Source organism: Gouania willdenowi, chromosome 12, assembly GCF_900634775.1.
Source record: "Gouania willdenowi chromosome 12, fGouWil2.1, whole genome shotgun sequence".
Taxonomy (NCBI): domain Eukaryota; kingdom Metazoa; phylum Chordata; class Actinopteri; order Blenniiformes; family Gobiesocidae; genus Gouania; species Gouania willdenowi.
Genome location: NC_041055.1, coordinates 2,491,428 through 2,518,567, shown reverse-complemented (window position 1 = coordinate 2,518,567; position 27,140 = coordinate 2,491,428). Strand labels below are relative to the sequence as shown.

Sequence of the window (27,140 nt, the reverse complement as noted above, 5' to 3'; positions counted from 1 at the left end):
GATATACATTTATTTAGACATACAGTAAATAATTGGTTTTGTTTACAGTAAAAAAGTGGGCGGGGCTGTGTTTGTTTACATCCCCACCTGTCAATCAGAGGGGCGGGGTTTCGGCGCATGTCCTCTCGGACATGAGTAATGACGTCACGCTACAGGTCACACAAACATGGCGACAGAATGGAGCGGCCAGCAGCTCGCGGTGCTCTTCTGTCTGTGTGCGGTCAGCGGCCGCCCGGCGGACGCTGCGGCGGGCACCGGAGCCTCCGGCGGGTCCGGGAGCTCCGAGGGGAGCCGCGTGCTGGGGATGCGGCTGGAGGGCAGCGACAAGCCGACCGGGCTGAGTGAGGACGGGGTGATCACGGTGATGGAGCAGAGCTCGGTGCGGCTGCGCTTCTACGGACTGCAGCTGCACGCGGGCACCGGGGCGCAGGTCCGCTTCACGGAGCTGACCGAGGACGTGAAGGAGGACTGCGCGGACTTCACCAAGGACATCGGCGTGGACGGCGTCATGAACGTCAGCGTGCGCGGCACCTCGGGGCTGCTGCTCGTGCACGTCAAACCGCTGCGCAAGAGCGAGCCTCGGAAGGAGTATGTCGCGTGCACGTGGGACGGCAACGGCCGGTGGACGCGCCTTGATGGGAACGACGGACGGCTGCTCGTGCTCGAGGAAAAGGGCTCACTGCTGCCCATGTGGCTGCAGGTGATTCACAACATAGATCTATTGTAGATAGATAGGCTGCATTCATCACATTACATAGATCTATTATAAATAGATAGGCTGCACATGATTCATAACATAAATCCAGTATTGATAGGCAGGCTGCATTCATAACATAGATCTATTATAGATAGGTAGGCTGCAGGCTGCATTCATAACATAGATCTATTATAGATTGGTAGGCTGCATTCATAACATAGATCCTTTATAGATAGACAGGCTGCAGGTGATTCACAACATAGATCTATTGTAGATAGATAGGCTGCATTCATCACATTACATAGATCTATTATAAATAGATAGGCTGCACATGATTCATAACATAGATCTATTATAGATAGGCAGGCTGCATTCATAACATAGATCTATTATAGATTGGTAGGCTGCATTCATAACATAGATCCTGTATAGATAGACAGGCTGCAGGTGATTCACAACATAGATCTATTGTAGATAGATAGGCTGCATTCATAACATTACATAGATCTATTTTAAATAGATAGGCTGCACATGATTCATAACATAAATCCAGTATTGATAGGCAGGCTGCATTCATAACATAGATCTATTATAGATAGGTAGGCTGCAGGCTGCATTCATAACATAGATCTATTATAGATTGGTAGGCTGCATTCATAACATAGATCCTTTATAGATAGACAGGCTGCAGGTGATTCACAACATAGATCTATTGTAGATAGATAGGCTGCATTCACAACATTACATAGATCTATTATAAATAGATTGGCTGCACATGATTCATAACATAGATCTACTATAGATCAATAGGTTGCATGCTTAACATCTACATAGATATATTATTAATAGATAGGCTGCATTCATAACATAGATCTATTATAGATAAATAGGCTGCATTCTGTTATCGATAGGCTGCAGGTGATTCACAACATAGATCTAATATAGATAGATAGGCTGCATTCATAACTAAGATCAGTTATAGATAGATAGGCTGCAGGTGATTCATAACGTAGATCTATTATAGATAGATAAGCTGCATTCCCAACGTCTACATTGATCTATTATAAGTAAATAGGCTGCATTCATAACATATATCTGTTATAGATAGATAGGCTGCAGGTGATTCATAACATAGATCTGTTATAGATAGATAGGCTGCATTCATAACTAAGAACAATTATAGATAGGCTGCAGGTGATTCATAACGTAGATCTATTATAGATAGATAAGCTGCATTCATAACATCTACTTTGATCTATTATAGATAAATAGGCTGCAGGTGATTCATAACATAGATCTGTTATAGATAGATAGGCTGCATTCATAACATAGATCTATTATAGATAGATAAGCTGCATTCCTAACACCTACTTTGATCTATTATAGATAGATACGCTGCAGGTGATTCATAACATAGATCTGTTATAGATAGATAGGCTGCATTCTTAACATAGATCTATTATAAATAGATGGGCTGCAGGTGATTCACAACATCTACTTTGACCTATTATAGATAGATAGGCTGCAAGGGATTCATAACAGATCTATTATAGATAGGTAGGCTGCAGGTGATTCATAACATAGATCTATTATAGACAGGTAGGCTGCAGATGATTCATAACAGATCTATTATAGATAGGTAGGCTGCAGGTGATTCATAACGTAGATCTATTATAGATAGGTAGGCTGCAGGTGATTCATAACAGATCTATTATAGATAGGTAGGCTGCAGGTGATTCATAACGTAGATCTATTATAGATAGGTAGGCTGCAGGTGATTCATAACGTAGATCTATTATAGATAGGTAGGCTGCAGGTGATTCATAACATAGATCTATTATAGACAGGTAGGCTGCAGGTGATTCATAACAGATCTATTATAGATAGGTAGGATGCAGGTGATTCATAACAGATCTATTATAGATAGGTAGGCTGCAGGTGATTCATAACGTAGATCTATTATAGATAGGTAGGCTGCAGGTGATTCATAACGAAGATCTATTATAGATAGGTAGGCTGCAGGTGATTCGCAACATCTACGGACACAACGGAAATATCCATAGATCTATGATGAATGTTTCATGGGTTGCATAAATTTACATTTACATAAATACATCATCAGTATACCTACAGTATATACATAACACAGTTAAATAAATGCATGAAAATAAATGTAAACAAATAATAGAGAGCTCTGCTCATGTCACTGCAGGTGATCCATAACACAATGTAATATACTTGAATACAATATAGATATTTATAATACAGATTGTTTTAGACCATTGATTCTCAACTGGTGGGTCGGGACCCAAAAGTGGGTCGCAGACCTGTACTGGATGGGTCGTGGACAGCTGGTCAAAAATGAACAAATACTTAATGTCTCTCATGTTGGACTTGTCTTTTATTTTAAAAGAAACTTTTCTTTTGACAAGCATGCTGTAAAATGCATGTAGCAAGGAAAAAATATAGATTTATGTTTTCAAAAATATTTTATTTATATGTGTATGTTTTCAACAGCTTTTTTTGAAAAACTAAATTTAATTGCTTGAATTCTGAAAAAAGAAAAAAAAAGTGGGTCCTGATTTAATGACCGTGGAAAAATGTGGGTCCCAGGGTGAGACCAGTTGAGAACCCGTTTTAGACGAAAACAAAGAAACCGGGAACATGAAGTGTGTGTTTGTGGTCATGTTTGCATGAAACCTTTACATCTGGACACTTAGGGCCTATGTTACAAATCTAGATAATTATATCCTGGATTAATCTCCGTTAGCGGGATTCACCCAACCAAACAATACCTGTCACACAGAAGCTGTCCTACGAAGGTTGATCACAACAAGCTGAGGTAAGCGTGTTAATTTCAGTCTGGTTACCCGGCACGCTGTAGTGACATGGGCGGATATTACAGTGTCAAACCAATCACACGAAGGAACTGTAGAACGTCACAAATGAGGAATAATTTTTTAAAAATATGAAGAATTAAAATACACAATTCAGTTAAAAAACAACACTGATGCTGCAGAAAGTAATTCATGCAGGAATTGATGAGTGTTAATTAGGGATGTAACGATTAATCGAAAGACAGTTAAAAATCGATTCATAGGTATCACGATTCACATCGATGCTGTGAAAATTGAATCGCAGTACTTTTTTTAAACAACTTTTTTTACTTTTTTTTTTAATATATTTATCCTTCTCGTCAAAAAGTGTAGGCGGCGGGCGGAATCTGTTACTACTTTCTTTCTGGCCGCCTTCTACTCTTAAATATGTTCATAAATGATTCCTTACCCCTTTAGCACAGGAAGAATATCTGTAATATTACGTGAATATCTGTAAAAGTCACGTTTTTCTATTAGCTCTGTCTGCTAGCATAGCATCTCTTCTTCACTGTTAGATTAGCTGCATGCCAACCGACCACTGGGTCACCAGTGCCCTCTGCTGGTCCAAACAAATATCTGACGTAAATACAGTGCAGACTGGTTTTTTTTTTTTTTTTTTAAAGACCAATTGTTAAGGCACAAAATACACTTTCAGTTGCACTTTTAAAAAGAAAAAGAACTATTATGTAGTTTTGCATTGTTTACTATAGAACCAGAATTTAAATTAATAGGCTTCTTCTTCATTTGTATTATTCCTTTATTTATTTCATTCAAGATTTATTTTTAGTTAAATTGCATTTTGAATAGTTTATCAAGGGATTCTTTTGACAATTAAATATAAAAGGAAAATAGTACAGTATTTTCTAGTTTTTTTCCCCCTAAAAAATAAAGGAATATTTGTTTACATTCCCATTTTGTAAAATAAACCATGAGAGAATCATTTTGTGAACCCAGTATCGTGAATCGAATCGTATCGGGAGTTGAGTGAATCGTTACATCCCTAGTGTTAATAATATTTAAATTAGCGAGATTATAAATGGAGAATCAGTTTCACTTTATCCTTTTTAACTTGTCTGTCTCTGATGCTACGTTCATATATCATGTACAGCCTACATCATAAGGTGGAATATATTTATATTTTATATTATCTACAGGCTCTTTGCATCACCACAGAATACATGAATTAATGCATGAATTATATAATTTATCGGTGTGAAAGCGCCCGGTGCAAGCAGGCTTTATCAGCTGATTTATTTTCTTGATTTTACTTTATCAGTCCATCAGATATAAATCTCTATGTTTCCTAAAGGATATCATCAGTAAATGAAAGGATTGATCAATGTCTAAATATTCTCTCTCCTGTCGGCATCAGATTAGATCCACACATTGACGTGTTCACAATGGTCCTCCTTTTATTGGAAGAGCTTGCTTTCTAAAAGATCTGATTGGTCAGGAGGCGGGACTTTAGCACTCGCTAAGATCCTAGCCAGAGAAAAAGCTGCTTGCGAGCAGGCTAGTCGCTCAGCATAAGTTTCTATGGTGATTTTGCTCTGTAAAACGTTAGCGAGGTTTGTAGTCCAGCATACACTGATTTAATCCTGAAAGTTAGTGCGATAAGAGGTCATCTAGATTCGTAACATACCCCCTTAAATATCTCTCCTCTGTTATAGAATTTAAAGTCCTTGAAACATTGAAGCTGCTTTTGTTATTCATCCTGTTTTACTTTGAAACTCTTGCTGCTTTTCCACCAAAACCTCACAGAACTTTGTGCTTCAGGGTAGTTTTCTCCCTGGAACTACATTCACCGTGTGGCTGATTGTATGCTTTTCCATCAGGTTTTAAACTCTTGTCACCAGGTAGCTTGAAATTTAGCCTCTCGCTCAATTTTGCTTGAAATTGAACTTGAACTCTAGTTGTAGTTTAAACTCTAGCTTAAACTAGCCTGATGGGTTTGTGTGTGCAGGTGATCCTGATCTCGTGCCTGCTGGTTCTGTCGGGCATGTTCAGCGGTCTGAACCTGGGCCTGATGGCGCTGGACCCCATGGAGCTACGCATCGTGCAGAGCTGCGGTACCGACAAGGAGAAGAAGTACGCCCGGAAGATTGAGCCCATCCGCAGCAAGGGAAACTACCTGCTGTGTTCCCTGTTGCTGGGCAACGTGCTGGTCAACACCACCCTAACCATCCTGCTGGACGACCTGATCGGATCAGGCCTGGGTGCTGTGGTGGCCTCCACCATCGGCATCGTCATCTTCGGGGAGATCGTCCCGCAGGCCCTCTGCTCCCGCCACGGGCTGGCTGTGGGCGCCAACACCATCGTGGTCACCAAGTTCTTCATGTTCCTCACCTTCCCCGTGTCGTTCCCCGTCAGCAAGCTGCTGGACGTGCTGCTGGGCCAGGAGATCGGAACCGTCTACAACCGGGAGAAGCTGGTGGGGATGCTGAAGGTGACGGAGCCGTACAACGACCTGGTCAAAGAGGAGCTGAACATGATCCAGGGGGCGCTGGAGCTGCGCACCAAGACGGTGGAGGACGTGATGACTCAGCTGGGAAACTGCTTCATGATCCAGGCCGACGCCGTCCTGGACTTCAACACCATGTCTGAGATCATGGAGAGCGGCTACACGCGCATCCCAGTCTACGATGATGAGCGCTCCAACATCGTGGACATCCTGTACGTCAAGGACTTGGCCTTCGTAGACCCAGACGACTGCACCACCCTGAAGACCATCACCAAGTTTTACAACCATCCGGTGCACTTTGTGTTCCATGACACCAAGCTGGACGCCATGTTGGAGGAGTTCAAGAAAGGTGAGCAACGCCCCACAGCTCAGCTCCGCTAGTTACTGTAGTTACTACACATGATGTCACTAGTTCACTACGAGAGCTTTCACTAGTCCTTTGATAACTAAACAGGAACCAAACACACTCCCTCACTAGTAGGCCTGTGCATTGCCATGAATCTGACGATACGATTCACGATTTGAACGCCACGATACGATACATCCTGATGCTAAACGATACGATATATATCACGATACATCACAATATCAATAATTACAAACTTCACCTTTACAAGTACGAAATGGTATGAAATACAATTTATTCATTTTTTTTCTTTTAAAACTGCAGATCAAGTAAATGGTAACTAAATGTAATTCAAGCACAAATATCAAAAACAAGTGGTATGTTTATCAAACTGTCAAATTACATATTTCAAAAAAGTTTTACTTTTACTTCCCTAAATTCTTATTCTGTAGTTTTTAAGTTCTTTTTTTTTTTTTTTTTTTTAAGTGACCACATATCTATTAGGGATGTCCCAACTTTTCCACTTCCGATATAATACCGCTATAGCAGCCTTGAGTATTGGTCGATACCGATATCAATCCGATGCGATATCAGCATGAATCATAAATACTTTTATTACTTATTTTGTAGTGTGGGATGTTGGAAAGGATTTGATCAAGTGATGTTACTCAAACAGAGAACAATAGTCAACAATTCAAGTTCACTTCAGTTATTTTTAACTGTCCGTATATGGTGGGAACAACTGAGGGCGAGGACAAAAACTGATATCGGAGATTTGAGATGCAGTCCGATAAAATCCGATATTCGTTTCCTGGCTGATATCGGACCGATATCACTATTGTATCGAGATACAACCTAACATCTATAAAAGTGCCCAGTATGTTTTATGGAAATTTACAATCAAAATGTAGTGTTTATAGTAATGGAGACAAATAAAACTATGATATTTGCATTTCCTGAAGAAAGCGCAAGTGTGGAAGCAGGTGCTGGCCCGCGTCATTGAGCACTGCATTGGCATTAGTCCAGCATTAACATTAGCATTAGTACTAACTAGCATTAACTAGCATTAGCATATGTTAGCATTAGCTAGCGTTAACCTAGCATAAAACTATAATTTGCATTAGTTAGCATTAGCGCTAGTTAGTATTCGCTAAGATTAGTATTAGCCTAGCATTAGCTAGCACTAGAATTAACGTAACATTAGCATATGCATTCAACTTCCAAGCTAAAATGCATTGAGGAGTGACTTAGTTTAACAAGGTCTGATGGTGCGTTCACTGACACCTAGTGACCGGACGTTTACGTGCTATGCAGATGTTTGCGCAATTAAATGTTTTTTTTTTTTCTTTTTCGATAAAAAATATGATTTTTTTTTTTTTTTTTGGATCGATGCGATAATATCGCAATATATTGCCGAATCAATTTTTTCTTACACCCATACTAACCAACTGACTGACTACCTGAGGTCAATAATGTGGCCATACCAGCCTGTCATTGCCCGATCCCGTTAGATCTCGGAAGCTAAGCACGTCTGGGCCTGGTTAGTAGTTGGATGGGAGACCACTGAGAATTCCAGGTGCCACAGTGGGGTGGCAGTCACCCCAGTGGTATCTGTCATTGTGTCCTTGGGCAAGGCACTTCACCTACATTGCCTGGTATGACTGTAGTGTGTGAGTGAGTGTTGGTGGTGGTCAGAGGGGCCGATGGCGCACTATGGCAGCCTCGCTTCCTTCAGTCTGCCCCACGGCAGCTGTGGCTACAATAGTAGTTTACCACCACTAAGTGGGGAGTGAAAGAATAATGCCTTAATTCTGTAAAGCGACTTTGAGTGTCTATGATAAAGCGCTATATAAAACTGATGCATTATTACTATTAATAAATATTAACTAACCCAAAGCTTCTTTTTACCAAGTATCTATTCCAGGTTTGTATCTAACTATCTAAATCATCTGTTACTAATTTATGATCATTAACCAAAGAGAAGTCAGAAGTTAGAAACTAAACATGTTCAATAACTTTCTGACTACCTGAGGTCAATAACTAACTGTTAATCAACTCTAAAGATACGCTCTCAATACCCGATTCACTAACTGTTTGACAACAATAGTTAACAAACCAACTAACTACACACATGGTGGTTAACTGGTAATGCTAAATCTAACCAACCATAAATACAATGTTTATCAATAATTTACCAACTAGTTATCAACACTATTACAGTCATACAGGGTTTCTAGTTAATGACAAAGTGTCAAAAACTGCACAAGGTCACACAAGGTCACACCAACTAACCTGCCGGAAAACTAATTAACTAACTAACTAAAAATAAATACACCCCAAAAATGACAACAAATAAAAATGCATTAGATATAAGCAGAAAAAAACCTATAAATAAATAATACTTTGTTAAACTCAAAGTAACATACTGTGTGTGTGTGTGTGTGTGTGCGTGTCTGCATCAATAAGTAATTACCATGAAAACAAACAAATCAATCTCACTGGCATCAATACACAAACCTTATTTAACATTTGAACGAATGGATGGATGATGGTTGGATGATGGTCCTATGGATGTCTGTTGGATGGATGAATGATGGCTGCATGTTGGATGGATGCATGTTGGATGCATGATGTTGGATGCATGTTGGATCCATGTTGAATGCATGTTGAATGGATGGTCATCAGTGTAAGTGAATCACTCAGTATTTTCAATGGTTTCCCTTAATGTCACCATCTGATCATTTTGATTATTAATCTGATTATTAATCCAATCATTAATCTGTAAATTGCATAAACAAACATTTGCACAAACCTTCGTGTGACCTGAACAAATTATCTAATCAGCTTGTGTGTGTGTGTGTGTGTGTGTGTGTGTGTGTGTGTGTGTGTGTGTGTGTGTGTGTGTGTGTGTGTGTGTGTGTGTGTGTGTGTGTGTGTGTGTGTGTGTGTGTGTGTGTGTGTGTGTGTGTGTGTGTGTGTGTGTGTGTGTGTGTGTGTGTGTGTGTGTGTGTGTGTGTGTGTGTGTGTGTGTGTGTGTGTGTGTGTGTGTGTGTGTGTGCGTGCGTGCGTGCGTGCGTGCGTGCGTGCGTGCGTGCGTGCGTGCGTGCGTGCGTGCGTGCGTGCGTGCGTGCGTGCGTGCGTGCGTGCGTGCGTGCGTGCGTGCGTGCGTGCGTGCGTGCGTGCGTGCGTGCGTGCGTGCGTGCGTGCGTGCGTGCGTGCGTGCGTGCGATGATTGGCCTCCTCTCTGACCGCTGTAATCCGTGTGAGGCTTTTGTCCTACAGACTAATCAGCTCTAACTCGGCGCCGTGTGGTGGATGATAGGATGGAAAGTTCTCTGTTATGTTCACGGCGTGGATTAACGGCAGGAATCTGATTTACAACACACACACACACAGCCATAGTCAGAGTTTGAGATTGTTGCCAGGGGAGGCAAAAGAAAAAATAGAATTTAATATATAGACCTTCTAGAGATTTTTGCTAACCACAATGTGTGTAATATACAATAATGCAACAGTAGCTGTGTTTCTATTACCCCGGAAATGTGCAAAATCTAAATAGCGCAATATAAACTGGTAATGGATACACCTGAATTTCGGAAAAACACTCAAATAACGCTAAAAAGTTTTTACGCTTTCATGAGGAGGAATTTCAGATGTTTCAATATGGAAACACTTGTTCTATAAATACACGTCACAGGACGTGACGTATCTAGTCACATGACCACTTCTCTCCGAGTAAACATGACGCGGTTCATGTGGACAGATGAAGAGACTGGGACATTTCTTAGCGTTATACTTAAATAAAATTAAAAATGATTATTGCCACATTAGGCGTGAAACAGCAAAGTAATACAGAGTGTTATACGGAGGTTTGGAGCGTCCGTCTTCCTGCGGCGAAGTCTCGCGGGATGCGATTTCACAGGAGTTTCGAGGCTCCTGACCAAAACAGCGTTCAATGAAAACACGTTCAAAGCGCAATTATTCTTTGTCGACATTTAGAAATATCGCTTTTATTTTGCGAAAATCTGTAATGGAAACCCAGCTAATTATTAGTGACATAATTGTTAATGTTGATTAAAAAAATGTGCGTCGACATGTTGTTTAATGTTGTAAATTCATGATGAAATCAGGCTGGTGGCCGCTTTCTGCTTCATACTTGCTGCAGTACCATAACATGAACTGCTGGGTGCAGTGTCGCTTCACCATTTACATCGTGAAGAAGAATTGCTCAACAGAAGAAGAACCAACCTAAAGTCTCAAAAGTTTGGGACCATTTCACTGAAAACTTATTCTACACACCTGAGGTAGAACTAACACCTGTGACATGAAACTAACAGTAATATGTTAGAATCAAAGCAGCGGAAAACTATTTAATAAAAAAATCTCAATAACATAGCCTTGAAAGGAAGACAATGGTCACATGACTCCAGCTTTTAAAAGAACAAAAAATGAATTCATATATATTTTGTACAATCACTGTGTTTTATGGCACTTACAATATTTGTATATTATGTACATTATATTGAGGATTGTATTTTTTCGACGAAATGGGAAAACTGTAATAAAAACTTTTGACCACTAGAGGGAAAATGATGGGTTAAAAAACAAATGTAGGTAAAAATGGATTAGAAGATTTTATATTTTTTTTAAATTAGAATTTTATTTATTTTTTTCAAATACACTTCACACACAATAAATATCAAATAACTGTATCCTAAACTTAAATTGGGCCCTATAAAATCTGCATTAACGGAATCACGGAATCAACCAATGAAAACGGTTAAATGCGGAAATGGACAAAATCGGCTTGAAACGCCGTCATCGTGTGGCAAAGAACGTTTTTTTTTAAATGGGGAAATGTTTCCGGGGACCACTTATTAGGTGCACCGCCCTCCCTCCTCCTGTCCTGGCTGCATTAAACTCCGCCTACATCACCACAAACACCGTCTAAAACAACGTAAATCATGACTGACTCCTAAATACAGAGCCACAAGTGCCTGTTTAACTTTGCTGTGCCTGTGAAGCTCCGCCCATTTTTCGTGTAGCGCAGCGGTGCTCCGTGAAAACGTGATCAGCTTTAATCATCTTCACCTGCTCAGTGTTCGATCTGTTATGTCTGACTAAGAATAACGCAGTCTGTGTCGTCCTTTAGTTCTTTTTATTCCAGCATTTTGTCCGTACCTCGTAGCTACACATTCACAGTCAGCTAGCTACCTCAAGTACAACTGTTTCAGTGGCAACTTCTGGTTTACAAAATAAAAGTCAGTTGGAGCAACGTTATTAGAACGTTACATTCTAACAACATCTCATCAGAGCTACAGAAGACAGGATCATTTAAATTAGATTAAGTTGATCAAAACTTAATCAATAAACCTGATCAGTTTCAATTGATCCCTGAGAGGAAATCAGGTGATGTTAATGCTGTTCTCATACTTAATAATTAAAAAGGAGCAGTCAGAATAATCTGTCACTACAACTTATATCTACCTTTTAATTGTATCTTTCTTTATTTTTGACATACATTTTTGTTTAATTATGAGTTGTTTTTTTTATTTATTAGTATTTATTTTGTTTCCTCACAGGAGTTATATTTTCTTTAAAAAATGATAAATATTTCTAAAAAAAACGGAATTTAAAAAATTCAAGTGGAAAAAACGGAGTTTGGGGAAAAATAAAATGGATTTTATTGGGCCCTACTTAAACTTTCTCAAATATAAATCTAGTTTAAATAAAATGCAGTATAAAAATATCTTGTCACTGTTGTGCACTAATCCTGCCGACTCTGTATTTGTAACACACTTTAATAAACACATTTGTGATATCAAAATGGGGTCACAACTCAAAAAAGATTGGGAGCTCAGATATTTTATGTATGTATGTATGTATGTATGTATGTATGTATGTATGTATGTATGTATGTATGTATGTATGTATGTATGTATGTATGTATGTACTGTATGTACGTATAATTTTGTTTTATCAATTACTAGAAATTTTAGGTGACTCCATTTGAATTCCAGGCGACCCAACATGGGCTCACAACCCCAAGTTTGAAATACACTACTTTAAAGACTCATTAAATGTGTTTTGTATGGAACGTGATCTTTTTCTGTGGTAGAGATCTGTATTTGTACCTCAGTGTGACCAAGTTTAACTTTTAAATATTTTATTATCAACAATGTTAGAGCAGCGTAGACGTCCAGCCGTTTGCTACACTTGCTAAAGCTAACATTTAGCTCACTTGTTTTACAGTAAAAAATATGGTATTAATGTGTGATATTGTCCTAAAACATGTGGGTGAGGCTGTATTCAGTGTCAGAAGGAGATTTGATTAAAACAAAAAAAACTATGATCACAGTAAAGTAGACCTTTGCTGATTATTTATTAATGTTATTAGTCATTAAAGTGTGAGTTTCTGGGTTACATTTACGTTTGCATGCTCGTCCTGCTGTCGATCTCTGATCTCTGTGCATCTGCCTTCTTCTCTCTCTCTTTCTCTCTGTGCAAAGCTCTAATTCTGCTCTCAGCTATTTTAAGACGGCGGCGGTTTAAATCCTCCCACTGATCAAACGGCGAGCTGGAAGCAGCAGCAGCAGGAGGAAGATGTTCCCGTTTAGCTTCAGACAACTGAAACATACGTCATCCATTAGAAATGAGTCATTAATTAGTCCTGGAGCACTATTTCTCAGTGAACCGCCTGTTATTAAACGATCAACTCATCACCGACCAACAACATGTGATTTTTAAACGAACTGAGATTTGATAATAGATGTAAATAATAAATATAATCTATAGTAATGAAGACAAATGGATGCAGGTGCCTGCCCGCATCATTGAACACGGCATTAGCATTAGCCTAGCATTAGCATTAACTAGCTTTGGAATTATTCTAGCATTAGCATTTGTTAGCATTAGCATTTGCTAGTTTTAGCATTAGCCTAGCAGTAAACTAGCATTAGCAGCAACCATAAACTTTACCTAGTAATAGCGATTGCCTAGTGTTAACATTTGCCAAGCATTAGCATAATATTAGCATTATCTAGCATTAGCCTATTATTAGCATTAGCCTATTATTAGCATTAGCCTAGAATTAGCAGCAACCTAGCATGCACACTAGCTGACATTAGCATTAGCCTAGCATTTGCCTAGAATTAGCAGCAACCTAGCATGCACACTAGCTGACATTAGCATTAGCCTAGCATTTGCCTAGAATTAGCAGCAACCTAGCATGCACACTAGCTGACATTAGCATTAACCTAACATTTACCTGGCAAACCTAACATTTACCTGGCAATAGCACGAGCCGAGCATTAACTTAACATTAGCAGTAACCTAGCATTTACCTAGCAATAGCATTAGCTTAATACTAGCATTAGCCTATCATTAGCATTTGTCTAGCATTAAAATTAGAAATAGCATAGCATTAACATTAACTTAGCATTAGCCTAGCATTAACCCAGCATTAGCTCGCATTAACCTAGCATTAGCATTTGCCTAGCATTAGCATTAGCCTAGCATTAGCATTAGCCTAGCTTTATTCATCAGACAGCTGATTATTTTAAAAGTTGAATGGTTGAACAGCTGAAGTTCAAAGTTGAAGTCGTTAAATCTTTGATGTTGAAATTCACAATAAAAATGAATGGAACATTTTTGTACAAAAAAAATTTGATAAAAGTTAGAAATCACAAACGTACAAACACCCCTTGGCTGAATTTTTGACACATTTTGATATCTTAGTTGTGCCTCCTGCATCCTAATGATATAAGAATAAATCTGAATTATTGGGGTGTTATTGATGAGTGAGTCGGGTTTAACTGAGCCCATGAAAAGAAACAAGCTAAGTGTGTGTTCAGGTGGCTAACTGAGGGGCGTGTCCTCTGTGTACAGGTAAATCCCACCTGGCCATCGTTCAGAAGGTGAACAACGAGGGCGAGGGTGACCCGTTTTACGAGGTGCTGGGATTGGTCACTTTAGAGGACGTCATTGAGGAGATCATCAAGTCAGAGATCCTGGATGAGTCGGATCTTTACAGTTAGTCAGAGGACATGATCTATGTGTTTACAGATCTATGTTATTATATGAGCACTATGTCTTTCTCTAACAGCTGATAACAGGAACAGGAAGAAAGTGGATCCCAACAAGAATAAGAGGGACTTCTCAGCCTTCAAACAAGACAGTGACAGTAAAGTAAAGATCTCTCCTCAGCTCATGCTCGCCGCTCATCGCTTCCTGGCCACAGGTGGGAATTATCCTTACATTCATTCTACTTTATAAACTTAAACTACTTCAGTCGACAAAATCTGCAGAGGAACAAATCATTACAGTTACTTTCACTGATGATGATCTTTCCTGAAACTTTCCCAAACCCTTTAAGTCTTTGTAGTCTTTGGTGTGAGTGAGCTTGAGAAGCGCTGACCTCTGACCCCTGACCCCTCGTGTCTCCGCCCCTTCAGAGGTCAACCTCTTCAGTCCATGCCAGATCACAGAGAAAGTCCTGCTGAGGATCCTCAGACATCCAGATGTGGTCCAGGAGCTGAAGTTTAACGACAACGACAAACGTTCACCACATCACTTCCTGTATCTGAGAGGGAAACCAGTGGACTTCTTTATCCTCATCCTGCAGGTACACACACACGCACGCATGCACATGCACAACATACGGGCTCACACACAATGCACGCACACACGCGCGCATACACAATGCACACACGCGCGCGCACACACACACAGCGTACGCACACACACACACACACACACACACACACACACACACACAAACAATGCAATGCACACACACGAGCGCACACACAATGTACGTACGCACACACGCGAGCACACACACACACACAATGTAAGCACACACAGCGTACGCTCACACACGAGCACACAACGCACACACACATATTATTCACACACACACACACACACACAATGTATGCACACACATACACACTTAGTATGCACACACACACACAACGTACGCACACACACGAGCACGCACATACACAAACACACAACATACACACAACCAGCCATAACTTTAGCTCAAACTAGCTCAAAATCTACTTTGAACTCTGTCTTAAACTAGCCTGAACTCCAGTTCTAGTTTGAACTCTAGCTTAAACTAGCCTTAACTCTTGTCATTTAAACTCTAGCTCAAACTAGCTTGAACTCTTGTTTGAACTCAAGCTTAAATATTTAACTGCAGTTGCGCGCTCCACAGAACACAGATAATTACTACAAAAACAGACAAACTGAAGAGACAAAGCAGTCTATGTATAACCTGATAAAGACTCAAACAAACTGTACGAGTGTAAAAAGTCAGAGTTAGTGTTGGAGACGCTGGAAGTTTCTGTGGCTGTGGCAGCTTCCTGATCTACAGGAAGTGCTGACACACGGAGCTTAAGACTTGTGCGTGCGTGTGCGTGCGTGTGTGCGTGTGTGTGTGTGTGTTTGTGTGTGTGTGTGTGCGTCCGACACCTGAGGTGTGGATGAACTGAGCTCAGGCTGAAACTGGAGCGCCGCTCTCAGTTTTCCTCTTCTCACATCACAGAGGTGTGTAGTAGGTCAGCATTTAGAATAATGACCACTCCCATCATGTCATTTTGTGTGTTTTTGGAATCATATTGTGCCATATTTTTTGGCCATTTAGCGTATTCTTGTGTACTTTCCATTTCCTTTTGTGCATTTATTTTCAGTAATTTTTGTGTTTTTTTTGTCTGGAGTCATATTTGTTGTTTTGGTTGTCCTTTTTTACATTTTGGTTGTCTTTTTGTGTCTTTTTGAATTATTTTATGTATTTTTGTTGTAGTTTTGTATGTTTTGGAAGTCATTTTGAGTAATTTTCCCTTCATTTTTTTCTTGATATTTGGTATTTTTTTGGGTCATTTTGCTTATTCAGTATTTGTGTATTTACCATTTCCTTTTGTGCATTTGTTTTCAGTAATTTTTGTGTATTCCTTTGTCTGGAGTCATGTTTGTGGTTTTGGTTGTCATTTAGTGTCTTTTTGAATTATTTTGTGTCCTTCATGTGTTTTTGTTGTAGTTTTGTTTTTTGTGAGTCATTTTGTGCATTTGTTTTTGAGGGCTAGCACTGCCCATGTCTGCTCTCTTCTTCACTCTGATTGGACATCTCTGAAGGTCAGAGAGTGATTCAGTCGTTCTTCACGGTGAGGTGAAGGGGTTGCAGGTTCTCCCTCAGGTGTCTCCTGAAGCAGAGCGCATTACTTAATGCAGGATGTAAAATTTATAAAAGGTCAAAGTGTTTCTTTACCTGTCACAGGAGCCGAGTGACACACACACACACACACACACACACACACACACACACGTGTGATGCTGCAGTAAACTGTAAAAATGTTTTGGACCAACTGGTGATCGTGTTAGCTGGTGACTGTCTGTTTTTGCCGGCTGTTCTCAGAAGTAGAGATCTGCACTTTTTACTGCTGTTTCGGCTCCTCACATCTCTCTATACAACCAAGAAATCTCTGTCTGTGTGTGTGTGTGTGTGTGTGTGTGTGTGTGTGTGTGTGTGTGTGTGTGTGTGTGTGTGTGTATGTGTGTGTGTGTGTGTGTGTGTGTGTGTGTGTGTGTGTACCTCAAATATCTCTGTGGATCAGGATCAGACTGATCTGAGACTTTCAACATGGCTGCTGCTTGGTTCAAGGGTGTGCAATGTCAGATTTGTTTGGAAGCCCCACCCCCATGCCCCACCTCTAGAGTTGATGGACTCAGTGATGATGTCATCATGATGTTGTGCATCTAAACTGAGTGTTGTGGATTAATGACACTAAACGAGTCCAGACCGAGTCTGATCCGGATCCGGATCCGTGAGAACAACAAACTGGAATGAGAATAGATGGGGTTCAACTCCCTACAGTGTCCTTGCTATAAGCTAAAATATATGAAAACACAATAGTTATCACAATACACGTTTCACAACAAACCTAAATGTCCCTGACGTCCCACCTTCAAACACAACCTCATTAACCATTCATGAAAAAGCTATTGAACCTCCCACTTTTCTATAGCTATACATACTTCCTACGGGCACTGACCTAGTTTTATTAAATTACGAAAATATCATCAAGCATACATTAAAACACTGTTAGCCAGGTAGTTTATAATTATTTGGGCAATAGTATATATTCAAACTAAGATGTAAATTATTGTTTTAATCAGAAATAAAATGGGTTAAAAGTGACCAAAAATGGTGTAAAAGTTGGTGAAATGGGATTTTAAAAACCACAGAAATTGGTTAAAAGTTGCAAATTAGAGTGGTTAAAAACGGAGAGAAAAAGTGGTGAAAAAGGGTTCAAAGTGTCAAAATATTGGCGTGAAAGTGGCAGAAAAAAGTAGGAACAATTAGTTTCAACTGGTACATAATGGGCATGACAAATTGTGATTAAAGTGGCAAAAATAAGCAACATTAATGGGTCAACATATGTGACATTAGATGGAAAAGTGGTGGAAAGGGTTTATTAGTGCTGAACATGTCTTGAAAGTAGAAAGAAATGTGCAGAAAAGACAGTGAAATTTGATGAAGTGGCAGAAATGGGAATAATGTAGCAAAAACGCATTAAAAGGAGAAAAAATACGGCAAGAAAAAAAGGTTGAAATATGGCAAGTTTGGTGTAGTTGCAGAAAAGGGTAAAAATAAGCAAAAATTGGCTCAAATTGTTCTGTTAATATTCTTAGTTTCTTGAAGGCATCTGGTGACCCCCTCCCAGTGTCTCTTGACCCCGGTGTTGAGAACCCCTGCTTTAAAGGAGGGCAACAGAAAGCTTTTAGTACCACTGACCATTAGAACAAGTATTTGTTATTTCTATGGTTTTGGTCTCTGGAACCTTTACACTGTGTTGTCTGTGTATGAATACGTTTCTTCTCACTTCTGTTTGGTTGTGGCTCTCGGTCTCCTTGATGTTTGATTCCTCTTTTATTTTGAAGGTTCCTGATGTCTGTGTTTCAGGGTCGGGTGGAGGTGGAGGCTGGAAATGAGAACATGAGGTTTGAAACCGGGCCGTTCTCCTTCTACGGTGTCATGGCTCTGAGCGTGCCGTCACTGGGTGAGTCACCATGTGCCGCACAGGGACCGCCCCCCCCCACTGGGGACATGGGACATTTAAGCAGCTGCTGGTCAACGACTTTATCACCTTATTGGTTTTTGTTAAATGCTGAGAAAAGTAAGTTCTAACTGACTTTTAAATGCTTTTTTTGTTGCACTTTATAGTCTAATAGTGTCGTTTTTGACTGGAGACAGTAAATAAGAAGAACCTGTGCTTTTATTTTGAAGGAAATTAATTTTTCCAGCCCAGCTTTATCTATTGTTATCTCCAACACTAGGGGGCAATAATGTTCTTAAGTTTTATCCTGGGTTTATTATTATTTACTTAAATGTGTCTTATTTTTATTTCATTCCAACAACTTCATTGTCTTCTTTTTTTTTTTTAAATAATATGTTAAGCTTTCATTTATTCAGGTTTCATTTATTTATTTATTTTCTACTTTGTTTTGGATTTTAGAAAAAAAAAATTCAAATTGATTTTATATTTTTTATTATTTATGTTATGTTGTATTCTGCAGGGTTGGTTGAGTTTTAACAGCAGAAGCTGCATGACTGTGACACTTTAATATAGTTTTTTAGATGCTGGGCTTTCTGACTTTAAACTAGGGCTGGGTGATATGAACCCAAACTCTTTGGATATTTTTAAATAAAATAAAATCTGTCCAGAAAGACAATTTGGGTTAAATTCAATCAAAATGCCACACAGACACATTTATTAACAAACAACTGCGCAACATGTGACTCTTTTGGCTGGTCCTCTAAGAGACAGCACGTGTGAGTGAGTTCTTTAGTGTGGATGTTTCGGGAAAGGTTTGTGTTAGAACGCACTCAGAAATCCATCTAATTCAATTAAATTAAATTCAACTTTATTTGTATAGCGCAATTTACAACAAAGTCAAAAAATTCATAATACATAATAAAACTGAGCTTGTCATGCTGTTCTGAGAAGTAGCAAAAGCAGCGACTCCTAAAATTAGCATTTTTATACAAAATTTGCTATGAAATAAAATATATCGATAAAGGTGATATGTAATTTTCAATATCGCCAAAATAGAAAACTCAATATATCTTAAATCTAGATATATTGCCCAGCCCTACTGCATACTGTATTGAAGCCTTTTTGTTGCATTTAATAAACGACTAATGAGTTAATAAGAAACTTACCAATCACTAACCAATCACAGGCTGTTTAAGAGTCACATGTTTTAGTTTTTGCTAACAACGTTTTTGCAATAGTTCAATGAGAAAAAGTGCTCCAGCACTAGTTAATGACTCGTGTAGTAATAAGCTAAAAAAAACCCTGACGGGAGGAGCTTTACTTTGAAGTTTCCCCTCATTTTCACATTCTACGTTGCTGCTGTCGTTAACACAGCGACCACCAGAGGGCGCCAACGTGTGGCTAAGCTAAGCATAGAAGGTGAAGCTAAATGAATAAAGCTGTGTCTCTCTGTCTCTCAGCCGTCACCCCCCCCCTGTCCCCCTCAGTGCAGTCCCCCCCTCCTCGACGCCTCTCCTTAAAGAGGTTTTCTGTGTTCTCTCGTTTCCCAGGTAAACACTCGCACGGCCGGCACCGCCTCTCCTTCCTCTTCCTCCTCTCCTTCCTCTTCCTCCTCTTCTTCCTCTTCCTCCTCTTCTTCCTCTTCCTCCTCTTCTTCCTCTGTTTGAACTGATTTTCTTTTATTTCATCCTCTGCTGTCTCCTGATCCAGCAAGCACACACACACACACACACACACACACACACACACACACACACACACACACACTATTATTATTACACACACACACACACACACACACGTCATTATTATTATACCCACACACACACACACACATAATTATTATTATACACACACACACACACACACATCATTATTATTATGCACACACACATCATTATTATTATTATTATACACACACACACATTATTATTATTATACACACACACACATTATTATTATTGTACACACACACACATTATTATTATTATTACACACACACACACACACATCATTATTATTATACACACACACACACATTATTATTATTATTATACACACACACACACACATATTATTATTATTATTATTATACACACACATTATTATTATTATAATACACACACACACACACATTATTATTATTATAATACACACACACACACTATTATTATTATTATACAGACACACACATTATTATTGTTATTATACAGACACACACATTATTATTATTATACACACACACACACACACACACATTATTATTATTATTATGCACACACACATTATTATTATTATTATTACACACACACACATTATTATTATTATTATTATTATACACACGCATTATTATTATTATACACACACATTATTATTATTATTATACACACACACACACTTTATTATTTTAAAATTCATGCAAATACAATTCTTTAATACATCGTCAAATTTTACACTTTTGAATTTAAAAAAAAATAAAATTTAATTTACAGATTTCTACTCATGCACTTTTTTTGCAATTTGGTGATAAAAACAAATCGACTCATGAACTTAAAAACATGTATTTACAAGTTTTACTTTAGTTTTTTTCACTACTTACAAAAATCTGCTTTTTAAATCTAATTTTGATTTAATGTTATATTTAGAAATTCTACTGTTACATAACTTTTCGCATTTTTTTTTACCCTTTCTAATTCTTTTTTTTTCTTTACTACTTACAAATATCTGTTTTTGTTAATAACCTTTTGATTTAATTTTAAATTTCTGCTTAATTTTTTAAAAATTCTACTTTTACTACAATTTTTTGAAAGATTTTACTACCTACAAATATCTGGGTTTTTTTATACCTTTTTGATGTAATGTTATATTTTAAAATTCAAGATTTCTGCATAACCTTTTCCAATTTTAAATTTGCTTACAAATTCCATTTTTCTACACTTTTTAAAAAAATGTTTTACTACTTACAAATATCTGTTTTTTTAAAAATATCCTTTTAATTTAATGTTATATTTAGAAATTCTACCGCTGCGTAATGTTTTACATTCTTAAACTTACCTACAAATTCAGTTTTTCTCACTTTTTTTGCAGCAATTTTTCTTCTGCACAAAAAATTAAATCCTGCACACATTTTATTTTTTAAATTCACAATTTCTACTTCTGAATCAATTTTTCGAGCATTACATTACGGTGTGTGTGAAACGCTTGCTGGACGGGACTCTGGAGCAGTGCCCTCTAGTGTCTGAGCCTGTCACTGCAGCCTGTTTTTAACCAGATGTTTTCCTTTACAAACAGTTGGAGTTCAGGCTGGTTCACTCTTTCTTCACTGATATCTGCTGAGTCCTCAGAGAGTCTGACACTCACTCACAACCAGTGACCTGTACATGTTCAACATGTTTCAAAGTAAAACAAAGTCAAAACTCAGGAGATAAATTCAAATTCTACAAATTCTTTCAGATTTTGCCAAAAATTAGAATTTTTAAAGGAAAGAAAACCAAAAAGTTAAGAGTACAAAAAAAACTTCTAAAGTATTTAAATTTTAAAAACTAAACAATAACCAGTCGAGGAAAAAACATCACCAATAACATGGTATAAACCAGGCGTCATCAACACGGTGCCCGCATGGACCATGTGCGGTGCCATAAGGAGCTCTAGTCACCAATGAGCTCCATCTAAAATTGGATTTACTTTCCAGGATTCAAAATCACAAAGATAAATACAGATGTAGTTAGTACTTATCAGCGTTAAATACTGCTGTACATGATGATGGTTTAGTATTAAATTACCATCTTTAAATGTTTATTTTCACTAAAACAAATGTTTTTAAGTGTTGCAGATATGGTGTATGGGTTGTGGTATGTTATATACAGTATAATATGATATGTTTTTAAAAACGCAATGATGGATTTTCATAAAATGATAATATTTTACAAACGTTACATTATGCGATTAGTTAAAAGTTGTGTTAGTAGCTAGTGAAATATGAAGATGAAAATGAAACTACATAAATTAGGAGAAATAAAGTGTTCCATGTTGAAAATTAAAGAAAGTGTCTATTTGTACGGTTGCCGTACAGACGACCCCTGGTGCTATTGGTACGTTTACCGAACTACACGTATATAGTGTCTTAGGGTGACGTTTAGTCTTAGTCACATGACCTAGACTGGCCAATGAGGGGCGCTGCGTACGATAGAATGTCAGTATATTGATACGACATTGTTTTTAATGATAAAATGATCCTCAACAGAAGTGAAAGGTAGTTATATGAAACACATTGTATTAATTATTAACTACGTATGTGTAGAACTGTAACATAGTTTCTCTGGTTTGCATTTTATTAAATTGTAGATGTTTTATATATTTTCCATGCCAATTACAATTACAAAGTAAATTGTCTTTATAATTATAAATATAAATACATCATTGTAATTAATCATCAATTACGTAATTACAAAATTATAATTGACCCCAACCCTGGTTAGTGCTGAGGTTTAAACTTAATGTCCATCACTGTGTTTGACCACAGCCAATGAGGACACACCTAACGAGCAGAGAGACGCCGTGATTGGCTGAGGTTTTCTGTTCATTCTCTGAGAACTCACGCAGCATCCGTTCCCAGAATGTTCTCCCTCATTGACTCCTCCCATCATCACCTAAAGCCCCTCCCGTTTTTAAATCATCACTATAACGGACCAATGAGAGCCAGTGGATGATCAAACGATGCTCTTTATTCACCGCATGGCATGTTTGTCTCCATGGAAACGCCTCTGTTCTCTAACTACATTCTTCTAGTTGGACACTCACCATCTCACTGTGTTCCTGTTTCTCCTTCACCTCTGCCGAGCGTGCCTTTGACCTTTGACCCCACCTCCTCTTCCTCTGTGACCTCACGCCGCTCTGTGTCGCCCCCCAGAGTTCAGATCTCCATCGCACGGAGGCAACCTGAACCGCTCGGCGTCGCTGAGCTGCACTGAGCGCGCTCCGGAGAGCGGCTCAGTGGGCGGGAGCAACTCTCAGATCCCAGGAACGCCGCTGCAGTACGTCCCAGACTTCTGTGTGCGCGCACTGACCGATCTACAATTTGTTAAGGTGATTTTTACACAAACGTGACAACAAAACGACAACAGTCAGAACGTCACAAACAAATCACCTGTGAGTGGTTAATGTTCATCCTAACGTGTAGAATATGACCTGCAAAAACAAATACAACAAATGACTACTAAAACACACAAAAGGACCACAAAGACGACCTGGTGTAAACTAAAAAGTTGCCATATTTTCATGAACAAGTTTAATGAAAACTAACACTAATATGTTAATATGTTAACCATTTATCACATGTCAGAATACATACAAAATTGCAGAAAAATACACAAAAAGAAAAGACAATTATTTGTCAAAAAAAAATAACAAACACAAATTTGCCAAAAATGCAAAGTGAATTGAAAAATAAACAAAACCAATCAACCACACAAACAACCCAAACAAAAATACACATAGAAGGACAGAAAACACACAAAAAAACCTTTAAAAAACAGCAAAAAAACATGCATATGAATCCAAAAATATATAAAATGTCAGAAAAATACAAAAAAGGACAATAAAAACACACTGACATGACTCCAAAAACAACAAAAATACACACAGGTGACTCCATAACCTAAACATAAAAGGAAGAAGCAAGCTGCAGAGAATAGTAAACCTTGCCTCAATAATCATAGGGACAAAACAGAAACAAGTAAGTTGTATGTACGAGGAAGTGCTGAGGAAAAAAGCTGTCAAAATAGAAAACGACCCGTCCCATCCACTCAATAGGGAGTTTGAACTTCTCCCCTCGGGTAGACGTTACAAAGTGCCAAGGGCAAATCGTAATATTTTAAAAAATTCCTTTATCCCTAAAGCAATTGGGGTACTGAACACCATGTCCCGTTGATGTGTTGTATACTGCCACTGCTGTCCTGCTTCTTTGCCCTGAAGATGTCTGTGTGTAAGTGTTGTTGTTGTTATGCTGTTCTGCTTGTTGTTTTTATATGAGACCAAAGATAAAACTCCACACTGTGGACAATAAATGAATTAACTAACTAACTAACTAACTAACACAAAAAGATGACTGAGAAATATGCAACAATTGCTCCAAAAATATTTTTAAAAAAACTACACAAAACGACCACAAAAACCAAGCCAACCTGGACTTACTGTAACTAAAGAGTTTAATGAAAATTTGTTCATAAATTATTTCAGTTTGTGGCAGGATGAGGAGTTCACTAATATGTTATATGTTAACCATTTATTACAAGTCTTTAAGTTAACGTGAAAATACATGCAAAATTACAGAAAAATACACAAAAAGAAAATAAAACAAAATTAAAAAACCCACACATAAATACACCAGAAATAAAGACACAAAAAACCCCAACAAAAATACATGCAAATTATCCAAAAATGCACAAAATGACAGAAAAATACACAGCCCTGCTGTGATAGGCTGTGATTGGCTGCGATAGGCTGTTGTCACGGCAAATTTGCGGTTGACCTCATTTGGAGACATGATTTATTGCTCTGGTTGAGTGATGGAGTCCAGGCGAGGCATTGATGATTTTATAAAAATGGTTTATTATAAAACTAAATAAAAAAGAGTACAAAGATGGACAAAATTAGTGACCGCCCGGGCGGACGTCCGATGATCGAGTGGCCCACAGTTCTAACTCATCACGTATATTCCCCCTCAGTCCCCCTCCCTCCTCCCCCCAGGAGATAAAGATGACAGAGGAGGTGAAAGAAGAGAGTGAAAAGAGACAGTTTCTTCTTTAGGTCAAAACAACCAGTTCTCTGGTATCTCCTGATTGTCGTGAGTGTTGGAGGTGTCTGCGTGTATGGTGTTTGTGTGTATGAATGGATGTGTATTGGGTGTGTATATGTGACTATGTGAGTGTGTGTAGGCATGTGAGTGTGTGATGCCTCTGTGTCTGAGGGATAAGATGTGTTTTGGGAAGCTGACCTCGAGAAGAGAGCAGAAAACATGAGACAGCAGAAATGAAAAGTCTCAACTTAAAGCCTTAAAAAGAATAAGGTCTATGAGTAAATATGTTAATAAACATAACTAACAATTTTGCCCTGACACTGTGAAAGGCTGTGATTGGCTGTGATTGGCTGTGATTGGCTGTGACTGGCTGTGATTGGCTGTGATTGGCTGTGATTGGCTGTGATTGGCTGTGACTGGCTGTGATTGGCTGTGATTGGCTGTGTTCGTGTGTTTCAGATCACTAGAGCTCAGTACCAGAACGGTCTCCTGGCATCCAGACTCGACTCCTCGCCACAGTCTCCAGACGGCAGCCACGCCCGCCTCGACACCGTCGCCCCGCTGCCGCCCATCACACCTCCGGGGACTCGAACCCCTCTGCCTTTGGCCACACCCCCCGTGAAGCGGCTGCCCCCCAACGTCCGCAGCGCTCCCAGTCAAACGCCTTCCAGCCGCCGGCCCAGCCAGTGTCTCCCGCAGGCAACCCCGCCCTCCGGTAACCACGCCCCCCTGGCCACGGTCAGCACCGCCCCGGGCGCCGCCCTCAGCACCTCCAAACCCTCCTTGCTCTCCTCCAGCCCTGAGAACGGGCCTGGGGAGACGGCCGCTTTGCTCAGTGAGCAGCCCAACTGTGTGGGAGCACGGCCACACACGCACACCATCAGCCACGCACACACCGAGAGCACCATCTGACCCCACGCACACACACACGCACACCATCAGCCACGCACACACCGAGAGCACCATCTGACCCCACGCACACACACACGCACACCATCAGCCACGCACACACCGAGAGCACCATCTGACCACACGCACGCGCACACACACACACACACACACACACACACACACACCGAGAGAACCATCTGACCACACGCGCACACACACACACACACACACACACACCATCAGCCACGCACACACCGAGAGCACCATCTGACCCCACGCACACACACACGCACACCATCAGCCACGCACACACCGAGAGCACCATCTGACCACACGCGCACACACACACACACACACACACACCGAGAGCACCATCTGACCACACGCACACACACACACACACACACACACACACCATCAGCCACGCACACACCGAGAGCACCATCTGACCCCACGTGCACGCGCTCCTGCACGTGCCCGCTGTGAGTAGAGCTACGCTGGTCCACGGCGTGCGTGTGTCATTCCCGCCTAGTCCATTAACACGTCATTCCACATTAATTCATTCCAACCTTTAAAAACACTCAGATTATCCTTTTAATATATTTGACTCTAAATACTTGGAACAACAAATGATCGTCTTTGTTTCTACGACAGAATCAACCATTTTTTCCCGTTTGAAAACGAAGAAAAAAATTGATGAATATCTCAATATTTTTCTTAAAATGGCGATAAACGATATAAATTTCAATATTTTTTACTTAGTGAAGTCTGATTATAACAACACTTCTGGGTTAAATTTGCTGTTCCACACTAGCACATTTATTACAAACAGATACACAATATGAGCCACTTTAGTCTTTTTTCTCCTGTAAGGGACAGCACGTGTGAGTGAGTTCTGTAGCGTGGCTTGTTTAGATGAAGGTTTGGGTTAAGACGCACTCAGTGATCGTCTGTGATTTTCATGCTGTTCTGAAAAGTAGAGAAAGCAGCGACTGCTAAAACAAGTATTTT

General features: G+C 39.3%; 1 protein-coding gene and 1 pseudogene across 3 annotated transcripts; both read left to right on the top strand.

Annotated features, from left to right (window-relative positions):
- Positions 1–161: 161 nt before the first annotated feature.
- Positions 162–26,825, top strand: LOC114473189 (metal transporter CNNM4-like). Of its 3 annotated transcripts, none has more exons than XM_028462627.1 (9): positions 162–700; positions 5,537–6,383; positions 14,268–14,411; positions 14,485–14,619; positions 14,834–15,003; positions 18,349–18,445; positions 19,903–19,992; positions 23,352–23,527; positions 25,698–26,825. In XM_028462627.1, exons 1-9 carry the CDS (start codon positions 167–169, stop codon positions 26,148–26,150), a joined length of 2,646 nt encoding a protein of 881 aa, XP_028318428.1. In that variant the 5' UTR covers positions 162–166; the 3' UTR covers positions 26,151–26,825. The 3 variants fall into 3 exon arrangements, with proteins under 3 accessions (XP_028318428.1, XP_028318429.1, XP_028318430.1); XM_028462628.1 differs by lacking the exon at positions 25,698–26,825 and adding an exon at positions 24,416–24,742; XM_028462629.1 differs by lacking the exons at positions 19,903–19,992; positions 23,352–23,527 and having other exon boundaries at positions 25,698–25,839.
- LOC114473877 (uncharacterized) lies at positions 7,851–7,968 on the top strand (annotated as a pseudogene).
- Positions 26,826–27,140: the final 315 nt, after the last annotated feature.